The 21,657-nt window shown below is 33.2% G+C and overlaps 2 protein-coding genes across 2 annotated transcripts; one reads left to right on the top strand and one right to left on the bottom strand.

The window, feature by feature from the left end:
• Positions 1 to 389: 389 nt before the first annotated feature.
• On the bottom strand, positions 390 to 1,130 carry LOC142520395 (uncharacterized). Its single transcript, XM_075623381.1, has 2 exons — positions 944 to 1,130; positions 390 to 829 (listed from the first exon to the last, which is right to left on the bottom strand). Exons 1-2 carry the CDS (start codon positions 1,128 to 1,130, stop codon positions 390 to 392), a joined length of 627 nt encoding a protein of 208 aa, XP_075479496.1.
• Positions 1,131 to 10,035: 8,905 nt separating this feature from the next.
• Positions 10,036 to 11,100, top strand: LOC142521162 (ent-kaurenoic acid oxidase 1-like). Its single transcript, XM_075624389.1, has 3 exons — positions 10,036 to 10,389; positions 10,507 to 10,831; positions 10,930 to 11,100. Exons 1-3 carry the CDS (start codon positions 10,142 to 10,144, stop codon positions 11,098 to 11,100), a joined length of 744 nt encoding a protein of 247 aa, XP_075480504.1. The 5' UTR covers positions 10,036 to 10,141.
• The last annotated feature ends 10,557 nt before the right edge of the window (positions 11,101 to 21,657 follow it).

Here is a 21,657-nt window from a genome sequence, read left to right as displayed (position 1 = left end):
TGATCTTTCTCGTTTGAGGAATAGACGAGGATGTCGTCAATAAATATCACTATGAACTGATCCAGGAACGGTTTGAACACTCTATTCATTAGGTCCATGAAGGATGCAGGCGCATTGGTCAGTCAAAAAGGCATCACTGTGAACTCATAATGCTCATATCTTGTCCGAAAAGCTGTTTTGGGAATATCTTCAGCCCTGACCTTCAGTTGGTGGTATACAGTCCTCAGATCTAGTTTAGAAAAGACTATGGCTCCTTTAAGCTGATCAAATAGGCCGTCAATCCTCGGGAGGGGGTACTTGTTCTTGACAGTGATCTAGTTCAGTTCTCTATAGTCGATACACAACCTCATACTCCCATATTTCTTCTTTACAAAAAGTACTGGAGCTCCTCATGGGGACACACTTGGTCGGACTTGCCTTTTGTCCAGCAATTCTTGGAGTTGTTCCTTTAACTCCTTGAGTTCAGCTGGCGCCATCCTGTAAGGTGCTTTCGAAATTGGTGCTGCACCAGGAACCAGATTAATTTCGAACTCAACTTCGCGGTCCGGGACTGCCCCTAGTAGTTCTTCTGGAAAAACATTCGGGAACTCACGTACTATCGGTATGTCTTCAATCTTCAGTTCGACTTCTCCCTGCACTTCGCTAACCATTGCTAGGTAGATATCTTCTCCGGACTTCATGGCTTTCCATGCTTGGGAAGCGGAAAGGAGTGATTTCCATTCCTTGGATTTACCATGATACACGTTCTCTTCCTGATTTGGGGTTCGGAGCTTAACTCTTTTCCCTTTACAATCTACTATTGCATTGTTTCTGGCTAACCAATCCATTCCTAGAATGATGTTGAAGTCGGCCATAACTAATTGTATCAAGTCTGCACTGAAAGTCTGATTACCGATACTGATTTAACAGTCCCTATGAATCTCGTGAGTTTCGATGGCCTTACTTGTCGGTGTGGCTATTCGAAAAGGTTCAGCTAATAATTTGGGCTTAAGTCCTAGTTTCTTAGCAAATCTCTTAGATACGAAAGAATGCGTAGCACCACAATCAAATAACGCATAGGCAGGCACTTTTTGAATTAGGATGGTACCTGACACGACTTCATTGGCGTCGTCGGCCTCTTCTTGAGTCATAGCTAAGACCCTGGCGTTAGGCTTGCTCTCCTTTGGCTTGTTGGGGTTAGCTCCTGAATTTTTGGCCCAGTTCCCTTACTGGGCCCGGCGGCTTGGTTGGCGGCAGTAGGGCATTCGGCAATTCGGTGTCCCGCTTTCCCACATCCGAAGCATACACCACTGTTTCTTCGGCATTCTCCCAGGTGTCGTAAGTGACAAGTTGGGCAAGGCTTAATATCCTGGTAGCTTGAAGTAGGCGAATGCCCTTTAGATTAGGGGTGTTCAAACTTCGGATAAAATCGAAAAAACCGAAAATCCAAACCGAAAAAATCGAAAATGGAACCGAACCGAAAGCCGAATTTAGTAATTCGGATATAAATGTTAAAACCGAAGTTTATTTGGTTCGGTTTAGGATTATATATGTCAAAACCGAAAAAACCGACCAAAATTTCAATAAATTAATAAATTTTTTTAATATTTTTATTGATATTATATATTTTGATATGATATTTAGTGAACGAAGAACTATTTTGAACAATTTTTAGGTGATTGTTGTTTGTTTAATTAATTTAGACAATATTTTGTTTGTTTAATTAATTTAGACATTATATTTAAATATTTCACTAAGAAAACATGTAAAAAGTTAACATATTATATTTTACAATATATTTATATTATTAATTTAAATAATTATATTAAAACCGAATTAACCGACCGAAATAACCGAACCGTTTTGGTAGAAAACCGAACCGAACCGAAGGAAAATGGTTCGGATATCGGATTATATATTTCTAAAACCGAAAAAACCGAAATAAAAAACCAAAAACATAACCGAACCGACCGATGAACACCTCTACTTTAGATGGTCCACCGGACTGGTTAGGCTTCTTGAAAGTCTGATTGTTGCGTGAGGACTGACTATTCATGGGCCTTTTGTTCTTATTTTCCTTCTCCCTGCGCTGGATGTCAGTTTCAGCTCGGATAGCTGCGCCCATTAGGTCTGAAAAATCCGCGGGTTGGTAGACCGCTAGAGCTGATTGGATCCTGCTGTTCAATCCCTTCTTAAAACGGTGCAGTTTCAAAACTTTCTCCACCATGATTGCCGGAGCATAAGATCTAAGGGCGTTGAACTGGGAGGTGTATTCTACGACTGACATATCCGGAGTTTGAGTGAAATTTTCAAACTCACTCAGTTTCTGTAGTCTAATCTCGGCCGGATAATACTGTTTCAGAAAGGCTTCTCGAAATCGCTGCCAAGTGATTGGTCCTGCAGCTGTCATGGCTGGCGAGATTGCTTCCCACCATTTTCCTGCTTTATCTTCTAGCAACGGCACAGTCACGTCCACTTTCAGTGCCTCGGGAACTTCCAATAGTCGCAGCTGCGTCTCTACACTTTTCAGCCAGCCCTGGCTGACTTCAGGGTCTGCAGCTCCACTGAAGGTTAGACACCTGTTCTTGTGAAGCGATTCGTAGTGGAACTTAATTCCATTTGGTGGAGGAGGTGGTGGTGGCTGATTGGCGTTCTGGTTTCCCAACCCTTGCAGTGTTGTTGCCACAATGGTGGCTATGGCCATAAGATCAGCTCGGCTTAAGTTGACTGCAGGCGGGGGTCCATTTCCCTGCCCATTCTCCTGTCCGCCTTCACGGTCGGTATTAGCATAACGCGGGTTGCGGTTCTGTCTTGGGGGTCTACCGGCCATTTCCTACAATTTCAAGTTCTAAGAATTTGTTGTACGAGTAGGATTCATGCAATAGATCGTGCAGAAGTAAATTGAAATCAATGGAACAAATAAAATATTTTATTGATTTCTCAAGCAGAAAAAAATAAATGAACATGACCAATCTAAATGAAATAAAAGTCGTACTGAATAAAATAGCAATAATGGAAAGATAAACTCCTAGAACAAAATCACTAAAACATCCTAATCTAATCCTCTATCTCTCCATCTCCAACGGCTGCGATAGGCTCCTCAATCTCTATAGGTTCTTCCGCTTCCGGCTCCTCATCCGGCTCTCCTTCCTGCAGTAGCTCTACCATATGAGTGAGCCGGGCATTGTCTGTATTAAGCTGGGCCACCTGTGTCTTCCATCCCTGAACATCTGCCTCTGCCTCGTCCAACAGATCTATGGTCATCTGATGGCGCTGTTCGTACTCCCTTTTATTTTGCTTGATCTTGTTCTTCAGTGTTTCACCCTGTTGAGTCAGTTGATGGTTCACCTTAGCGATGCAGCTTATGGCTTCACTTAAATTTTCCAATCTCTTTTTGCTCCTGGCATTCTGCTGCTTTTCTTCCTCCAACTCTTTTCGGTACCGGTCGATATCTTCTTGCAGCTTCTTCTCTCGAGACAGGCCATGCTCTATGCCATCTCTCAAATCCATGATATATCCTCTTACCAACTCTCCTTGATAGATCGCCTTATTGAGTTGGACCCTTATGTCCTCCTTTTCCGTGGTTAGAGTCTGAATTTCTTGTCTCTTTTTGCCTAATCGTGCTCGAAGTCGCTTAATCAGGCGCGACTGATTGTCAAGGGCAAGCTGCTTCATGTGGATGGCAGCTTGAGCACGAGTGCGGAAATGGGGAGACAATTCCTGAAAATAAATAAAAAAGAAAATGCTCAGAATATCATAAATATAACAGAATAAAATATCAGGATAGAGTAAGGTACTGAAAATTAAAAGTTTTCGAAAATTTCCAAAAATGAAAAGTTTTGAGATAGACATATGGATTCGAAGCATATGTTGAGAGGATTTCGGAACATTTGACAGAATCGAATTCGGAGTTTCCTATGAGAAGTCGAAGGATGTGCGCAGCGGGTTGACTCGTTGATTTGGCTGGGTTGACTCGCCAGGGCATGGTCGGAGCAGCGGCATGTGCCGGCGACGGGGTCAGGATCACGGAACCGGTGGCGGCACGGAAAGAATCGGTCGAAAAACGACCCAAATGGACCGGGAACTCGCTCAACTCGGTTGACTCACTCGAAATTGGGCGTTTCCAATTGGTTGATCCGAATTCCAAATTGATGTTTGGGAAACATTACCCATGGATAGTATAATGTTTGGGTAAAAGGAATTGAAAGTCAGAGTAGGATTGGTAGGGTAACTGGACGAAATACCATTCGGCGTTTAGGGTTTCGGACGCCCCATCGTAGATCCAAAATTTCGGTTGCACCCGAACGCGAACTCTGAAATTGTTTGAGGGCTTGTGTTCGTCTCATCGAGGCGGTTCTGGAACAGGTCGCCGATCGAAGAAAAAGTATCGAAAATGGCCGGAATCGGAGGAAACGCGGCGGCGCGCGTAGACGCCGTTCGTCGGAATTTCCCGAAAATTTTCCCTTTTTTTTTTTGAAAATCGATTTTTCCTACTCGGATTATGAACCTGGAGGCTCTGATACCACTTAAATGTCACGCCCCGAAAATCAGGATTTGACACCGGCGTCGTTTAACAATCACATAATTGAAAACAACCAGCCTCGTAGCATAGTATAAACCGAAAGCCAGTTTATTAATCATAATTTCTCAAAAACCAATGTCTTTACAATTGAAATAAAATAAATTTGCGGAAACGTCTAACATAAAATTTAAATTGCAAAAATTCGAAAATCCTGTCTACCAAATTCGAAAATAACCTAATCACCAGCCCCAAAATTGTTCAGATTCTTCTTCCTCAACCTGTTCTTCGGATTTATCTGGGGAAGGTTGTAAGGGGGATGAGTATTTTGGGAAATACTCAGTAAATGGGGGATATTGAAAACAACATAAACATTTTTACAACATTTTCGAAACATACATATAAATACATCATGCTTTTCATAATCGTAACATCATAATCATATCATAATAACACTGCGATTTTTTTACCTTTCATGGTTTACTGACGTAGTCCCTAAGTTTTAATCTTCTAAGGGGGCGAGGCCATAGAACGGTTCTATCCCACCGTTAAGGGCCATATGTTAGAATTCCACCCATTTTCGGGGAATCCTCACAGTGCCAAACATAAACGTACCAACTTTCGTAAAAACGTATAGACAGGAGACGCCAAAAAACCGAAAATTCATATGCACAAAAACCGAAATTTAAAACAGCTCACTTACCTCAAATCTTAGAGAAAAACGTGAAAATAGAAGGGTTTCTTGCACTGGGATTTCGAAATTCCTACTTCACTGGCTGAATGGCGGCAGCGCCTCGCTGTGCTCGAAAATTCCTAGGGAGGCTAGAGGAGAGTCTCGAAATTTTGAGTGATAATTTAGGTGTGATTTTCGAGTTATAGGGCCCTCCTATTTATAGGGGTTGGCTGCTATCGGGATCGAGTGATATCGCGTTGAAATCTAACTTAAATCTTTTATCTCGAATCGTGATATATATATACGTGATTTGGGTGATAACCGAATTCCAAATCTTCCATCCCCCTAAATTTTGAAATTCACATGGATAAAAATATACACTAATTAATTCGAATCCTAGTGATTTTATTATCTCATGCTCGATCTTTTATCCCGGTATCTCTATCTCAACTCAAATCTTAGATCTTTTAGGTGCTTATTTTCGAAATTCCTTAATAAATTCTTGGATGGAGATAGATTTATCCTCCCAAAAGTTCAAGTTGCACGATAAATAATACCATATAAATTTCGAGCTTCAAAATTCTGCACACGATAAAATTATTTACACGGCTTAGATAACCTCAAAAGAAATCTTATATTCTGAATAATAATATCAACATCCAAGATTAAATCATCCTAGTATAATCAAATTATTAATCTGATATGATCACGATTGTACATAATCCCGGCTTTTACAAGTGCAATAGCAGATTGCCGGAGTAAGAATTTCAAACTCCAAACCACGAACCAAGAATAAATAAGGTATCATGGCAATGCCAAAAGATAGAAATACATTCTTTCTGCTTCCCAGACTTGGAAAGCCATTAAATCAGGCAAAGACGTTTACCTAGCAATGGTGAACGAAGTGCAAGAAGAAATTGAGCTCAAGCTGGAAGATACCCTAATAATGCGGGAATTCTCGGACGTTTTTCCGGAAGAATTACCTGGGATAGTCTCGGATCACGAGGTTGAGTTCAAATCAATGTGATTCTCAGTGCTGCACCAATTTCAATAGCACCATACCGAATGACGCTAACTGAACTCCAAGAGCCAAAAGAACAACTCCAAGAATTGCTAGACAAGAAGCAATTTCAACCGAGTACGTATCCATAAGGAACTCCAGTACTGTTTGTGAAAAAGGAAGACATAAGTCATTGTGTATAGATTATAGAGAATTCAATAAGATCACAATCGAGAATAAATATCTTATTCCAATGATAGACGATCTTTTCGATCAACTTAAAGAAGCTACAATATTTTCCAAGCTCGACCTGAGAAGATGCTACTACCAATTGAAGGTCAGGGCTGAAGATTTTCCCAAAACAGCCTTCCGAAAAAGGGGTTCAAGCCATTACTTGACAAACTTTTTAGCGGTGTTCAGTGAGGAGATCCTCATTTTCTTACCAAGTGAAGAAGACAAAAAAAAACATCTCCATCTCACTTTTCATATGTCAATGGAGAGAGAATTGTATTCCAGTTCAATAAAGGTGAGTTTCAGCTACAGAACGTCACTTTCTTAGGTCACATAATATGTGAGGCATGAGTATTTGCGAACCCTAAGAAAGTAAAGGCAATCAAAGACCGGCCAAGACCAATGACAATGACAGAAATTCAGAGCTTCTTAAGATTGGCGAGCTATTATCGGGATTTGTCCAAGATCGTCCCTCAATAGCAATGCAACTTACAAAACTCACAAAAGAACTCTAAATACAATTGGAGCAAAGAGTGTGAGAAAAGTTTTGAAACCTTAAAGAAGAAACTTACAACCACAATGGTGGTAGTGCTACCTGATGAAGGCAATGATTTTTTCAATTACAGAGATGCGCCAAAGTAAGGTCTAAGATATGTGCTCATGCAAGAAGGAAAGAGTAATTTCCTTTGCATCAAGGCAATTGGAACTGTATAAGCAAAACTACCCAACTCGCGACCTTGATTTGCCGCAGTAGTTTTTGAATTAGTGAAGCATTACCTTTACGATACCAAATGTGTGATCTTCACTGACCATCAGAGCCTCGAGTATTTGTTCACGCGGAAAGAATTGAACATGAGACAGAGATGATGGATTGAATTATTTTGACGTAACGTTAAGCTACATTTCAGGCAAGGCGAATGAGGTAGCTGACGGTTTAAGTCGGAAAAACATGGGTAAGATGATTCTAGCCTCACTATCAGGGCAATCGTTCTTTGAGAAATCAGTTAAGCAAAACCAGTTTCATGGTCTTGATGAGAAATTAAGATTTAATATTAGAGAAAGAAAAGAAAATTTGAGATTAGAGTTTATGTGAAATGATCAATTGGAATTTTGATTTTTATTTTTTAAGATAATATTTTTGAGGTTTACTTTAGGTTGACCGTAATGGGTTATAGTTTGACTTTTGGGAATTTTACATTACTACAAGCATTGGGATATGAAACAATTTTAATTGGGATCCAGCGTATGCATTACATGGTTGATATAAAATTTAAGAAATGATTTTTTAGGATTTATATTGGATTGATTATGAGACTAGTCTTTATATTAAAAGTTCAATGGAAAAGTTGATATTGATTTTTTAGATTTTAGTTAGAGTTACATTATTGGGCTACATTTGGATTCAAAAGGTTTATATTTGGGTTTTTCTCTCTCATAAGAAAATAGTTCATCAAATTATGATTATGAGATATGCGATTATTGGGTTATAGTAAGTTGTAGAATCAACGATTTTAATAATTTTGGTTCAATAGAAGAGATATCATTGGATGCAGTAATAGAAGTAATAATAAGAAAATATGGTGTTACAGTTATGATTGAAAGTATGAATAACTCAACACTTTAGTTATTAAGATGTCTGAAAAAAATCACTATATATGATTTAAGAATTTTAGACGATTTTCTAATCATACTGGAAGAGAAGTCGCTTGATAACTAGAATGGAAGCTGCACGACCAATACCCGTACCTCTTCTTAGAACAAGCCAATCTAAGTTTCGAGGACGAAACTTCCCATAAGGAGGGAGGGATATAAAATCCAAGATTTTTGCATAATCATGATAATATTTTCGTACTAGGATTTGCGCAATCTTCGGGTATCTATATCATTATAAGATGTAAGATTTGCAAGATTATCTAAAGTTAGTGGATAATTATATCATGTACAATATTTTTGGAGCTTGAGATTTAAGATAATATTGTGCATATTTTAAACTTGAGATAATAAATAGGTAATGATCTAAGAAATTAAATAAGAAATTTTGGATATAATCAGGTAAATTTTGAGATATAAATTCAAAGTTGAAAAGATTATAACAGATAGAGATATAAGATTTGAGATGATATTGATATTTGGGTAATGATAATGAGATAGATAAGATATAATAATATATCCTAGATTCAAGTTTAATTCAAAGTTTAAACGAGGAGATAACACATGATCTGGATCACAACCACCCCCTATAAATAGGAGAAGCTCTTATTCAGAATTTACACATCAAATTTCGAGTTTTGCTCTCATATTTTCGAAATTTCTCCCCAAAATTCTGCACAAGTAATCAAAATTCTGTCCAAATTCAGAAATTCATTTCTCTCGCTCGGTTAGTCGGAATTCGATCTTCACCGTTCAGAATGTGCTTCCATATGTTTTGAATTACATATCCAAATTTCGGTCAAATCCAACGGTTAGTTTTTTGTTTGTAGCCTTCGCAAGAAAACTACTCCGATTCTAGGCGGGAAACAGTATACCTACGGTTTTTTTTCCATAAGCAGGTTAAAACGACCTCCAAAATCGATCTTCACCGTTCATAATGTATTTAACGTCATTTTGAACGTATTGTGAAATTTTGAGCCCGATCCAACGGTTCAATAAGGCAATGAATTTTTCAAGACTGCTGATTTTTCGGGCGATGGTGCTGCTGCGTTTTCAAAGTGTCGGTTACATGATTCTTCTATGATTTTCGAATTATTCTTATTTGTTCTTCAAGGATTAAGGTAAGTGAGCTTGTTTTAAATTGTTAAATTTTCGGTGCATGTATTTTCGTTTTTTTTGAAAATTCGGTCGAGTGCAAATTCTTCTTCTACCCCCTTCTGGTTACGATTTTTGGCATGAGTAAATGTTTTGACACTGTGAGAATTCAACTAGATATGGGTGGGAATCCCAACCATACGTACCCTTACGCGGTGGGGGAGATAACCGCTATACGGCCTCGTCCCTTTAGAGGAGTAAAAATTAGGGACTGATATCAGTAAACCATTGAAAGTAGATGAATCTCAGTGTCTGGTTAATGATGTGCACGTGGTATGAGTCATGTTATGAAATGTGTGTGTTTCGAATTTTTATGCATTTTGTTATGTTGTGCTCGAACGACCCCCATTTGCTGAGTATTTCCCAAAATACTCACCCCTTACTCTACCCTCCCAGATAAATCAGAAGAAGAAATAGAGAAAGAAAATCAGACACCAGTTTTTGGACTGATAGTGGATGCATGAAAAATTTTAATTAAGAATATGTTCTTGTGAGTTTTAATTCAAGTTGTAAACGATTCCGCAGATTTTTATCAGTTTTCAGAGTTACTATTGTAAAGACGATTTCATTTTTATGGTATTTATGAAATAAACTGGTTTCGGTTTATACTGTGCTACGAGGCTGGTTGTTTTTTCGATTGTGTGATTGATGAACAACGCTAATGTCGACTAACCCCGGTTTCGGGGCGTGACACTGTGTCCATATTTCCCATGATTCCAATGAAGCACCACTTTGTCTTTTCTAATCAGAAGTACTATGATCGTATGAAATTCCTTCTATCATGTTAATCAAAATTCCTCGGTTTGTCTTTATGTCAGCCGGGATTTCAAGAAATAGTCTGCAAGGAATATTGGATGCATTAAGTGTAGAAGTGCGCCAAAAAAATAGAATATATTTAAGTTTTCCGATTTAGGCAAGGAATCGTGTTAGAAAAATGATCGAAATGGCGACAGGTTTGTGGGTGGCATTGGTGTTTGGTGTTGTGCCATTAGCAGGGTGTCTGTTTTGGAACTGGAATGACATTCGGTATGCTCTGCCACACTACCATCGCGGTTCCGAAGGCGGGGGGATGCTCCCTCCTGGCTATATGGGTATACCATTTCTTGGAGAAATGCTGACATTTATTTGGTACTTCAAAATCGTCCGTCGACCCAATGATTACATCACTTCTAAACTGCGCAGGTATGGGTTTTCTGATAAGCCTCGAGCTTCTAAAGTTGTCGCAAAAGTAGTTACATTACAATGCTTGAAAACTCTTGTTAGCATGTGTACTTGAATGTATCCGATGTTGATGTTTAGGTATGGATCAGACGGTGGACTCTACAGAACTCATCTCTTTGGTTCACCATCCATCATAGTTTTCCCCCCATCCGCAATCAAATTCGTGTTGCAATCAGATTCTAACTTCCTGCCGGAGTGGCCGGCCGCAGAACTTGTTGGTGTTAACGCACTTGTATCGGTAGAAGGAGATTCGCATGCTAGAGTCCGAAACTTTGTTCTGAGGTGCATTAATAAACCTGATGCACTTCGTAGGATCGCCCTTATGGTCCAACCACGCGTAACCGCTTCCCTCAAATCGTGGGCTCAGAAGGGTAGGATTTTAGTTCATAAGGAAGCCAAAAAGGTATATATTATGATAATTACAGCACAAGGGCGATTATGTATTATGCGGCTAAAGACTAAACGTTGATGCAATCATCTAACTTTTTATGTTTTCTGAAGGTAACATTTGGAAATATCGGCAAGTTCTTCGCTGGATTTGAGTCTGATCCTGTTTTGGATACCCTTGATGAATTGTTCAAGGGGTTGATGAATGGGATTAGATCCCAACCAATCAATTTTCCAGGCACTGCATATCACCATGCTCTCGAGGTTATTCACTTTATTTCATGAAACTCCTTCGTGCTTACTAACTAATTGAATCTACCCTTACACATGGATAAGTTGAAGGAATTTTTCCCGATGAAACGCAGTTAGTACAAACAAGGCGATTATACTATGTTCGCGGAGAAAGTGACACCAAAAAAGAAGTGGAAAAAGAAATCTTAAGCTAAAATTGAAAAGAATGAAGAAAGCTTGTATCAGATTAATCATTCATTTGCTGAAATGGTGTGTTACTCAATTGACATTGTCGAAATAAAGCCAACATGTTCCGATAAGCAAGAGGCTGAATGGAGAATCCATCACGTATGATGACGTCACAACGTGCAAGTATTCGAGCAAGGTATGGCGAACATTTCTGCATTTATTTTCCGGACTGCTAGGAAAGATGTCGAATACAAAGGTAAAACGATTTTGTTGTTGCAGCAGTTCGATATAAGTTCGTGTTGAATCCTGCTTTATCATGAAAACAGGATACAAAATTCCGAAAGGTTGGAAGGTCTTGTGCTGGATCCGGTATACTCACGAAAATCCGGAAATTTTTGAGGATCCAACAGACTTCAACCCCGAGAGATGGAATGTAAGCCAAATTTGAAGTTACATATGGATCAACATAAAGGATTTCTTTTATTAATTATCCTACTATAAAATCCAAAAAAAAATTGTCTCATACTATAAATACTTATAATGAAATTTGACCTTAGTTTTTAAAAAGATCTCCTATGAATTACCATAACTATTTTGCCCATAGATTAAGATAAATAATCAAATTTACCTATTAATTATGTTACCTTATTTCATTTTCATGAAGACAAACATAATTAGAAGATCGTAGTTCATATTAAATTAGCAAGAAATTATAATATCATTATACATTAATTCATACTAAAATTATATTAAGATATATACTAACGCACTACAAATTATATACAAAACCATACGCATGTTACTAAGATGTTCGTACAAATTGTATATATATAGCCATGCATGGTTTATCAAATTAAACTATTAAAAAAAACCACGTGGTAAACTTAAACTTCATAATATAAATTTATTAAGGGCAAATTTCAAAAAAATACATCTGTACATCTTTGGTTTAAGATTCAGTATCTAGATGATTTTTTTTACAAATCAATACCCGACAACTCTACAAACTTAGTTTTAGCTCCCTACAAAGATAAATTTACATTTTGGCCCTTTTATTATTTAATTTAAATAAATATATAATTTTATCCACCAAATTAATTGTGTGTTTTCCATCTACCAAAATATTAGTACTTATTATGGGATTTCAGATACTTGATTTTGTTATTTGAATACTCCAAATATGTAAAAAAAATACTATATTTTCGAACAATAACAATAAATTCAGTCATTGTTGGTTTTTCATTAAAAATGCATTATAATGACTTAATTATGTCATTTTATTTTTTAAAAAATATAGTTGTTCACTCGTCGTGAAATAAGATTAAGTATTTATTTTGACATATAAAGTATCTATTTTGAAGTTCCAGATACTTGATTTGACTCTTTAAATACTCCGAATGTGTAAGAAAATACGAAGATCACCATAAATTCAGTCATTGTTTGTCTTTTCATGAAAGATGTATTTGGATGATATATTCATCTCATTTAATATTTTTTTGTAAAAAAAATTAAATTCCCCACTAAGCATGTACATTTTAAAATACTTAGTTTTACTTGAGAAATACATATTTTGAGTTTGCAAATACTTGCATTTCGTAAATGAGATACTCACAATATTTATTAAAATATTGGATATTCGAATAGACAACGTAAATTCACCAAGTATTGGTATTTCAATAGAAAATGCATTTGGATAACATATTCATCTCATTTAATATAATTTTTTGTAAAAAAAAAACAATTTCTCAAATAAGCATGAAAATTTTAAAGTACTTAATTTTACTTAAGAAGTACCTAGTTTGAGTTGTCAAATACTTGATTTCGTAAATGAGATACTCACTGTATTAAAATATTATATATTTGAATAAGCAACGTAAGTTCTCCAAGTGTTGATATTTCCATGGAATATGCATTTGGATGAGAAGTACCTAATTTGAGTTTGTAAATATTTGATTTGATATAGGAGATACTCATAGTATGTCATAGAATACTGGATATTCAAATATGCAACGTAAGTTCACCAAGTGTTGACTTTTCACGGAAGATGCATTTGGATGACATATTCATCTCATTTAATATATTTTTGTAAAAAAAACAAATTCTAAAATAATCATGAACATTTTAAAGTACTTAGTTTTACTTGAGAAGTACCTAATTTGAGTTGGCAAATACTTGATTTCGTAAATGAGATACTCACAATATGTAATAAAATACTGGATATTCGAATAGACAATGTAAATTTTCCAAGTGTTGGTATTTTCATGGAATATGCATTTGGATGAAAAGTACATAATTTGAGTTTACAAATACTCGATTTGGTACAAGAGATACTCATAATATGTAATAGATTACTGGATATTCGAATATCCAACGTAAGTTCACCAAGTGTTTGCTTTCCACGGAAGATTCGTTTGGATGACATATTTATCTTATTTAATATGTTTTTTTGTAAAAAACAAAATAAATTCTCAAATAAGCATGAAAATTTTAAAGTATTTAGTTTTACTTGAGAATTATATAATTTCATATTGAAAATACTTGATTTGGTACGTGAGATACTCATAATATGTAATAGAATACTGGATATTTGAATATGAAACGTAAGTTCACAAAGTGTTGGTCTTTCTATGAAATATGCATTTGGATGACATATTCATTTCATTTAATATTTTTTTGTAAAAAAAATTTCTCAAATAAGCATGGATATTTAAAATTACTTAATTTTACTTAAGAAGTACCTAATTCCATATTGCAAATACTTGATTTGGTACACGAGATACTCATAATATGTAAATAGACTACTTGATATTCGAATATGCAACGTAAGTTCACAAAGTATTGGTCTTTCCATGAAAGATGCATTTGGATTACATATTCATCTTATTTAATATTTTTTGGTAAAAAAAATTTAAAATAAGCATGAAAATTTTAAAGTACTTAGTTTTACTTGAGAAGTATCTAATTTGAGTTTGCAAATACTTGATTTCGTAAATGAGATAGTCACAATATGCATTAAAAATACTGGATATTCGAATATGCAATATTTCCATGAAAAATTCATTAGGATACTTATTCATGTCATTTAAAAAAATAAACATAGTTCATTATTCATCATGGATTAATTGGGAGATGCATTATGAACATAGTTTGTAAATGAGCTTGAAGTTTGCATTTTAAGCACATCTATCGATTTTTGGATTAATGATTTATAAAATATTCATCAATATTGATTGACAATACTTTTGATATTCATTGAACGACTTATTTGACAATTATTCTTATTTAGCATAATACTTATTAGTATTTTTTTCTTTATACTTATGAGTGTTAATTTATAATATCATTAATATTCATTCACAATTCTTGTTGGTATTCATTAAATGACAAGACAATACTTCATTTGATATCATCCTCATTAGTATTCATTCATAATATTTATTGGTAATCATTCATTATATGTATCAATATTCTTTCATTATACTTATTATCAAATTTGAGTTTTTAAATGATAAAATCAATTATCATTTGAATCTAATTATGTAATATTTTTAACAATTTAGATATCACATTTTTATTTCACGGATCTTATCATCAAAAGTCACTCAATATTGACTTCAAATTATATATTTTGACATCATCAAATAATCGAATTTGAGTTTTTAAATGGTAAAATCAAGTATTTGTGGACTCGTATTAGGTATTATTTGTATTATTTTAGGTATCACATTTTTACTTCACGAATGTCATCATCAAAGACCACACAATATTAACTTCAAATTATATATTTTGACATCCCAAAATAGTTGGATATAAGTATTTAGAGAGTAAAATCAAGTATTCGCGAACTCGCATTAGATATTCTTTGTACCAACTTAGCTATCATATTTTAACTTCACCAATTTAGATACTCTTCGTATCAATGCATCTTCCATGGAAAGAACAACACTTGGTTAATTAACTTACGTTGCCTATTCGAATAGTCAGTATTTTAATACATATTGTGAGTATCTCATTCAAGATATCAATTATTTACAAACTCAAATTAGATATTTCTCAAGTAAAACTAAGTATTTTAAAATTTAAATACTTAGTTGGGAATTTGTTTTTTTTTTACAAAAAAAATATTAAATGAGATTAATATGTCATCTAAATGCATCTTCCAAGGAAAATAAACATTTGGTGAGCTTACATTGCATATTCGAATATCCAGTATTCTATTACATATTATGAGTATCTCATGTACCAAATCAAATATTTGCAATATCAAATTAGGTAATTCTCAAATAAAATAAATACTTTAAAATTTACATGCTTAGTTGGAAATTTGTTTTTTCTTTTACAAAAAAAATATTAAATGAGATGAATATGTCATCCAAATGGTTATTCTATAGAAATATCAATATTTGGTGAACTTACGTTGTCTATTCGAATATCCAGTATTTTAATATATATTGTGAGTATCTCATTTACGAAATCAAATATTTGCAAACTCAAATTAGGTACTTCTCAAGTAAAAATAAGTACTTTAAAATTTTCATGTTTAGTTGAGAATTTGTTTTTTTTAAAAAAAAATATTAAATGAGATGAATATGTAATCCAAATGTATCTTCCATAAAAATACCAACACTTGGTGAACTTACGTTTCTTATTCGAATATCCAGTATTTTAATACATATTGTGAGTATCTCATTTACGAAATCAAATTAAGTAATACTCATTTATGGAGTAAAATTAAGTATTGATATATCGAATTAGATACTTTTTATACTAATTTAGGTATCATATTTTAACTTCACAAATGACACATCAAAAGTAATTCAATATTACTTGAAACTATATTTTTTTATATCCAAAAATAATCAAAATTGGGTCTTAAAAGAGTAATCAAGTATATGCGAAATCAAATTAGGTATTATTTGTATCAATTTAAGTATCACGTTTTTTATTCACAAATCTCATCATCAAAGAACAGTCAATATTATCTTCGAACTATATATTTTGACATACTCAATCGAATTTGAGTATTTAGAAGGTAAAATCAAGTATTTGTGGACTCGAATTATGTATTATTTGTATTAATTTAAGTATCACATTTTTACTTTACGAATTTCATCATCGATATCACTTAATATTAACTTCAAATTATATTTTGTCATCCTCAAATAATTGGATATGATTATTTACGAGATAAAATAATTTATTTATAGATTCTAATTAGATACTCTTTGTACCAATTTAAGTATCACATTTTAACTTCACAAATGAAACAATCAAAAGTCACTTAATATTACTTGAAACTTAAGTATTTTCTTATACATTTGAAGTATTCAAATAGCCAAATCAAATATTTGGAACCCCAAAATAGGTATTTTATCGATCAAAATAAGTACTTTTTTCTAATTCAACAATGAGTGAGAAACTTGTGTTTTTTCAAAAATTAGATGACATGAATAAGTCATCTTAATGCATTTTCAATGAAAAGACCAACAATTATTGAATTTATTGTGATAGCTCGAAAATCCAGTATTTTCTTACACATTTGGAGTATTTATAGAGTCAAATCAAGCATTTGGAACTCCAAAATAGGTATTTTGTAGGTCAAAATAAATATTTCATCTTATTTCATGATGAATGATGACCTATGTTGTTTTTAAAAAATAAAATGACATTAATAAGTCATCCTAATGTATTTTTCATGAAAAGACCAACACTGACTTAATTTATGGTCAATGCTAGAAAATATTGTATTTTTTTATATATTTGGAGTATTCAAAGAGCGAAATCAAGTATCTGAAACCCCATAATAGGTACTTTGTATGACAAAATAAGTATTTACTTTTATTCCATGATAATTGAGAAACAATATTTTTTTAAAATTATATTTTAAATGGAGAAGATACATGTAATGTTTGTGAATAAAATAATATATTTTTTTAAATAATAAAGGGTAAAATTGTAAATTTTTCCTTATAAGGGTTAAAACTAAAAGTATATATTTTTCAGGTACTGATTCCTAATAAAATATGTCTATGTATTGAATCTCAATTGAAATGTTGACAGATGCATTTTTCTTAAATTTACCGATTTATTAACATCTCAAATATAAATTTGTTTTGGGCTATCCAACAAAAAAAAGGCTAGATGTTAATAATATAAATTTATTAACATCTCAAATATAAATTTATATTTCAAGACTCAAGCCCAACTATGTCACATCTAGCTTTTTTTTTTTTTTGTTGGATTGCCCAAAACAAATTTATATTGCTGTCCTAAGTAACCGTAATTAAGAAGTATTTACTACCTATATTGCTGTCATAAGTAACCGTAATTAAGAAGTATTTACTACCTAATGATGTTTCTGTTTTTGAAAACTCGATCGTACACTACTCATTTCATGTCTTTTATTCCATATATGTTCGTCCCTCATAATTCTTCTATTATTCTTTGATTTCCCGAATAAAAGAAGAAGAAACGCGAAAACCTCATTTTAACTTGTGCAGAAGAGCTGGTACGGGGGCGGTTGAGGTTGTCAGAGGCACTTTAAGGACAATAATAATAAATATATATCTGGAGGATAAAAGTATTGTACGAAAATCTTGTATATATTCACATTAAATTTATTGTCTACCTTAATTTTAGGAAGATTGTTTGAAAAGGAACGATAAATGCAATTAATTTTGGGGTAGGTCTCCAGCTTTAGTGGGGTATATTCAATGTAGAGATTTAATGACTTTCAATGACTTATTTTAAATGATAGATTTTCGTGGATTTGGTAGATTTTTATTGACTCTTGTAGAATCTCACGGATTTGTAATCAGAAATCCATGGAATTTTGTAGACTTTTTGCAAGATTTTGATTGACTTTTTTGCAAGATTTTGATAGATAACTGTTAGTATTTTGCCTATACACTGTTGGAATATGAGTGTCATCAATAGCCTCAAAAGAAGCAAATAACAAATAAGTCTCGGACACAAAATAAAATCAATGAATAGTGATATGGATCAAACTCCTACAAAAACTTTCATAAGAAGCTAACAAGCATATACATTTTTTTAACATATTTTGTTAAATTATCTCCAATTTGTTCATCTCGGTACACAATATATGATGACCCACTGTTGATAATTTCTTAACTTCAACAGAATGAAACATAGAAATTGAAACATATTTTTTTTAAAGAAACTGATAGACCAAAGCCTTCATGTACACTACTGATGAATTCTATATATATTGGACATTAAAAAGCTACTAAATTTGAATAAAATATAATTATTTAAGTATAATAATACTTTCCAATTCAATTGATTATTATTATAAGGTTATCAATAAATTAGATTCATACCGTGCCTAACTTCTTCAAATTTTCTCTATTTTTTTATTAATAAAAACAATAAAATTTAAAATTACAAAATGGTGAGACATGATGTAAGGCCCGAGATTATATCATTTTAATCCGAGATTATTTAATTTACGAATTTTGGAATGATGAATTAAATTTCACGATTTTTGTAATTAATTAGGATTGAAATGGAATTAAAAAGAGTTTTGGGGACCAAATTGCAAATAGTGAAGAATTCAGGGGCTAAAGTGCAATTATGGGATTTTAGTTGGACACTTGTCTTTGCCATGTGTTTTGGACATATATAAATTGTAATTCCCTTCGTTCCACCAGAAACAAGACCGATACTTCAGAGCAAAATCTTCAATTTCATGTTGTTCAAGAAATTTGATTTTGGTTGATCCGATTATCAGAATTTTGATCCGAACACAGTTCTGTAATTTTCTCGTCGACAGCTACTACAGGACGTAAGTTTTATTGAGTTCTGTTATCATTTGAAATTATGATATTTGATGAATTATTATTTGATCATTATATGGTGTTCTAGATATGTTAGACATCGTAGAATCGAAGTCAGATCGGAAGAACAGATTGATTATGGAATTGTTGTGAATTTCTGATTATATCGATTGAAATTGGACAGATTTGAATTATGGATTGATTACAGACTATATCGGATATGGGTTGTGATTTGTAATTGATATCTGTTGATATTGTATTGACGGGAATATCGGGATTGTGCAGTTATACTGTTAATGTTGAATTAGATTCAGATTGATCGGATTTAGTATTGAATTGGGAATGGAATGTTGATATTGTTCTTCTCGATAATGTCATTTCAGATTTATATTGACAGCTTCGGATTCAAGACTTCGACTTCGTCCGAACTACAATAAGAAAATGTATAAGTCAATGTGGTATTGGGAGATCGACTCAAGTAAGATATACTTGAGTTTCCCTAAATCACATACTTCTTATTATTATGTTCATTGATTTGATTTGATATGCTTGTTCTATGAATGTATAGAAAGCAGGTATTAGTCGAGTGATCTTGTGACATCAGTGCCGATAGTGATGGAATCGTCACTGGTACATTGCACGGTGTCACAAGATAGTTGAATTGGCGATAGTGCCACAGTCTGTAACGGATAGGTTAAGACCCCGAATGTTTGGTTATATCGAAGTGGATAGAATTGGATTTTCTTCTATTACTGATGTTCGATATAGGAATACCAACATCTGGAAACCGGGATCCCTAGACTAGGATTGAGTCTAGTCTGAGACGTGGAGTCACGAGTCTGATTGACATCATCATATTGATTTTATTTCCAGATTTTGATATATATATTTGATATATGTTGCATGTTTTGTATTGATTATATGATTGCATGTTCATTGATTTATACTGGGATTATATTCTCACTTGAATTATCCGGCTGTTGTCGTGTCTGTATGTGTGCATGGCAACAGGTGGGACAGGATCAGGGTCGAGGAGATGAGGAGAGATCGTGATAGAGTGGAGACTACGGACTTTATTGTAGATAGGGTTTGAACACTTGATGTTGAACCTTAGTTTGTATTGAATGTATGTTGTACATGACTTGTACCTTATTTATACTGATATGTATAATAGATGAATTCCATTACGTTCCGCATTTAATACTGTATTTAAAAAAAAAATTAGACCCTGTTTATTATAATTGATTAATTAGTCCCAATGACGATTAAGAACATGATTAGCGTCCGGATCCTCACACATGAGATAATAAATAATAATGAGATAGTAGTAACAATAGATGCTCCGTCCTGTTTTCTATGATATTTTTAGAGCTGGATTTTTTAACTTGTCCTCGCGGAATTTTTTTTATCTTGTTATTGTTTTCTTAGATTATAATTTATAAGTGTAGTGATAAAATCTCGAGGACAACTTGAATGGGAAGAGAGATATATGAGTGAGAAAGATATTTTATTTGATTAAAAGTCTACCAAGATCTCTAAAGTGAGTAGAAGACAATTTTTGAGTTTTTATAGTTGTACCTAGAGTTTTAAGGTTTGTACATAGAGAATTATATTAGAATCATTGTAAATCTATGAAAATATTGGATACCTATATATTTTTATAGATATTTAAAAAGTCAAATTTGAATATCACTATACTTTTTAAGACTCTATAAAAATCTAATTTGGATACCACAAAAATTTATAGAGTTTATAAAAGTCTATGTTCAATACCTCTAGACTTTTAAACTCTAAAAAAGTCAATAAAAGTAATTAAATTTCCAAGATTGAATACACCCCTTAAAGTAGACCTGGCTCTCACGCGGGTCTTCGAAGCCATGATTGAGCATCTGCAGGATCAGTTTTCCCTGCATTAGCATTTATAAAATAGTCATCCATGGGAAAAATACTTTCTACGTTTATGTTTATTCAATAATGATGGTGGTAAACATAAATGATTTCTTTTATTAATTATCCTAATATAAAACCCAAAGAAAAAAAGTCTCATACTATAAATACTTATAATGAAATATATATATATATATATATATATATATATATATAAACATACTTTATACGTAAAGATAATTTTCTGAGTGAATAAAATTATATTGAGTGCGCTACATTACATCGGTGAGTTTATTGAACTTAATTTCTTCTCAAAATATAGATATTATTGAAATATTGTGCATGCAATATTAAAAATATTTTAAGATATACAGTATTTTGAACATGGAAAAGTGACATATATGATCAAATAAACAATATTAAAGTGACTTTTCATTCTTTCAAAACTATCGGCCAACTCTTTTTTTTTTTAAAAAAAAAAAAAACGTCGCTCAAAAATATCTAAATGCACAATGTAAATTTTATTTGATAAAAAGTTTCATAAAATATATTTTAATAAATTCGTAGCTTATCTATCTCTAGTACTATATCTAGGTTTTTTAAAATAATCATATCATTCCTAGATTAAATAAATCTAAAATTTAAAAATAATACATGAAAAATTATGCAATGTGTTCGAGGTGACACTAATTATTTATTAAGAGTCAAAATAGAATGAAGATTTAAAATGTAGTGA

Source organism: Primulina tabacum, chromosome 12 (assembly GCF_025594145.1).
Source record: "Primulina tabacum isolate GXHZ01 chromosome 12, ASM2559414v2, whole genome shotgun sequence".
Taxonomy (NCBI): Eukaryota; Viridiplantae; Streptophyta; class Magnoliopsida; order Lamiales; family Gesneriaceae; genus Primulina; species Primulina tabacum.
This window is presented reverse-complemented; position numbering and strand designations above follow the sequence as displayed.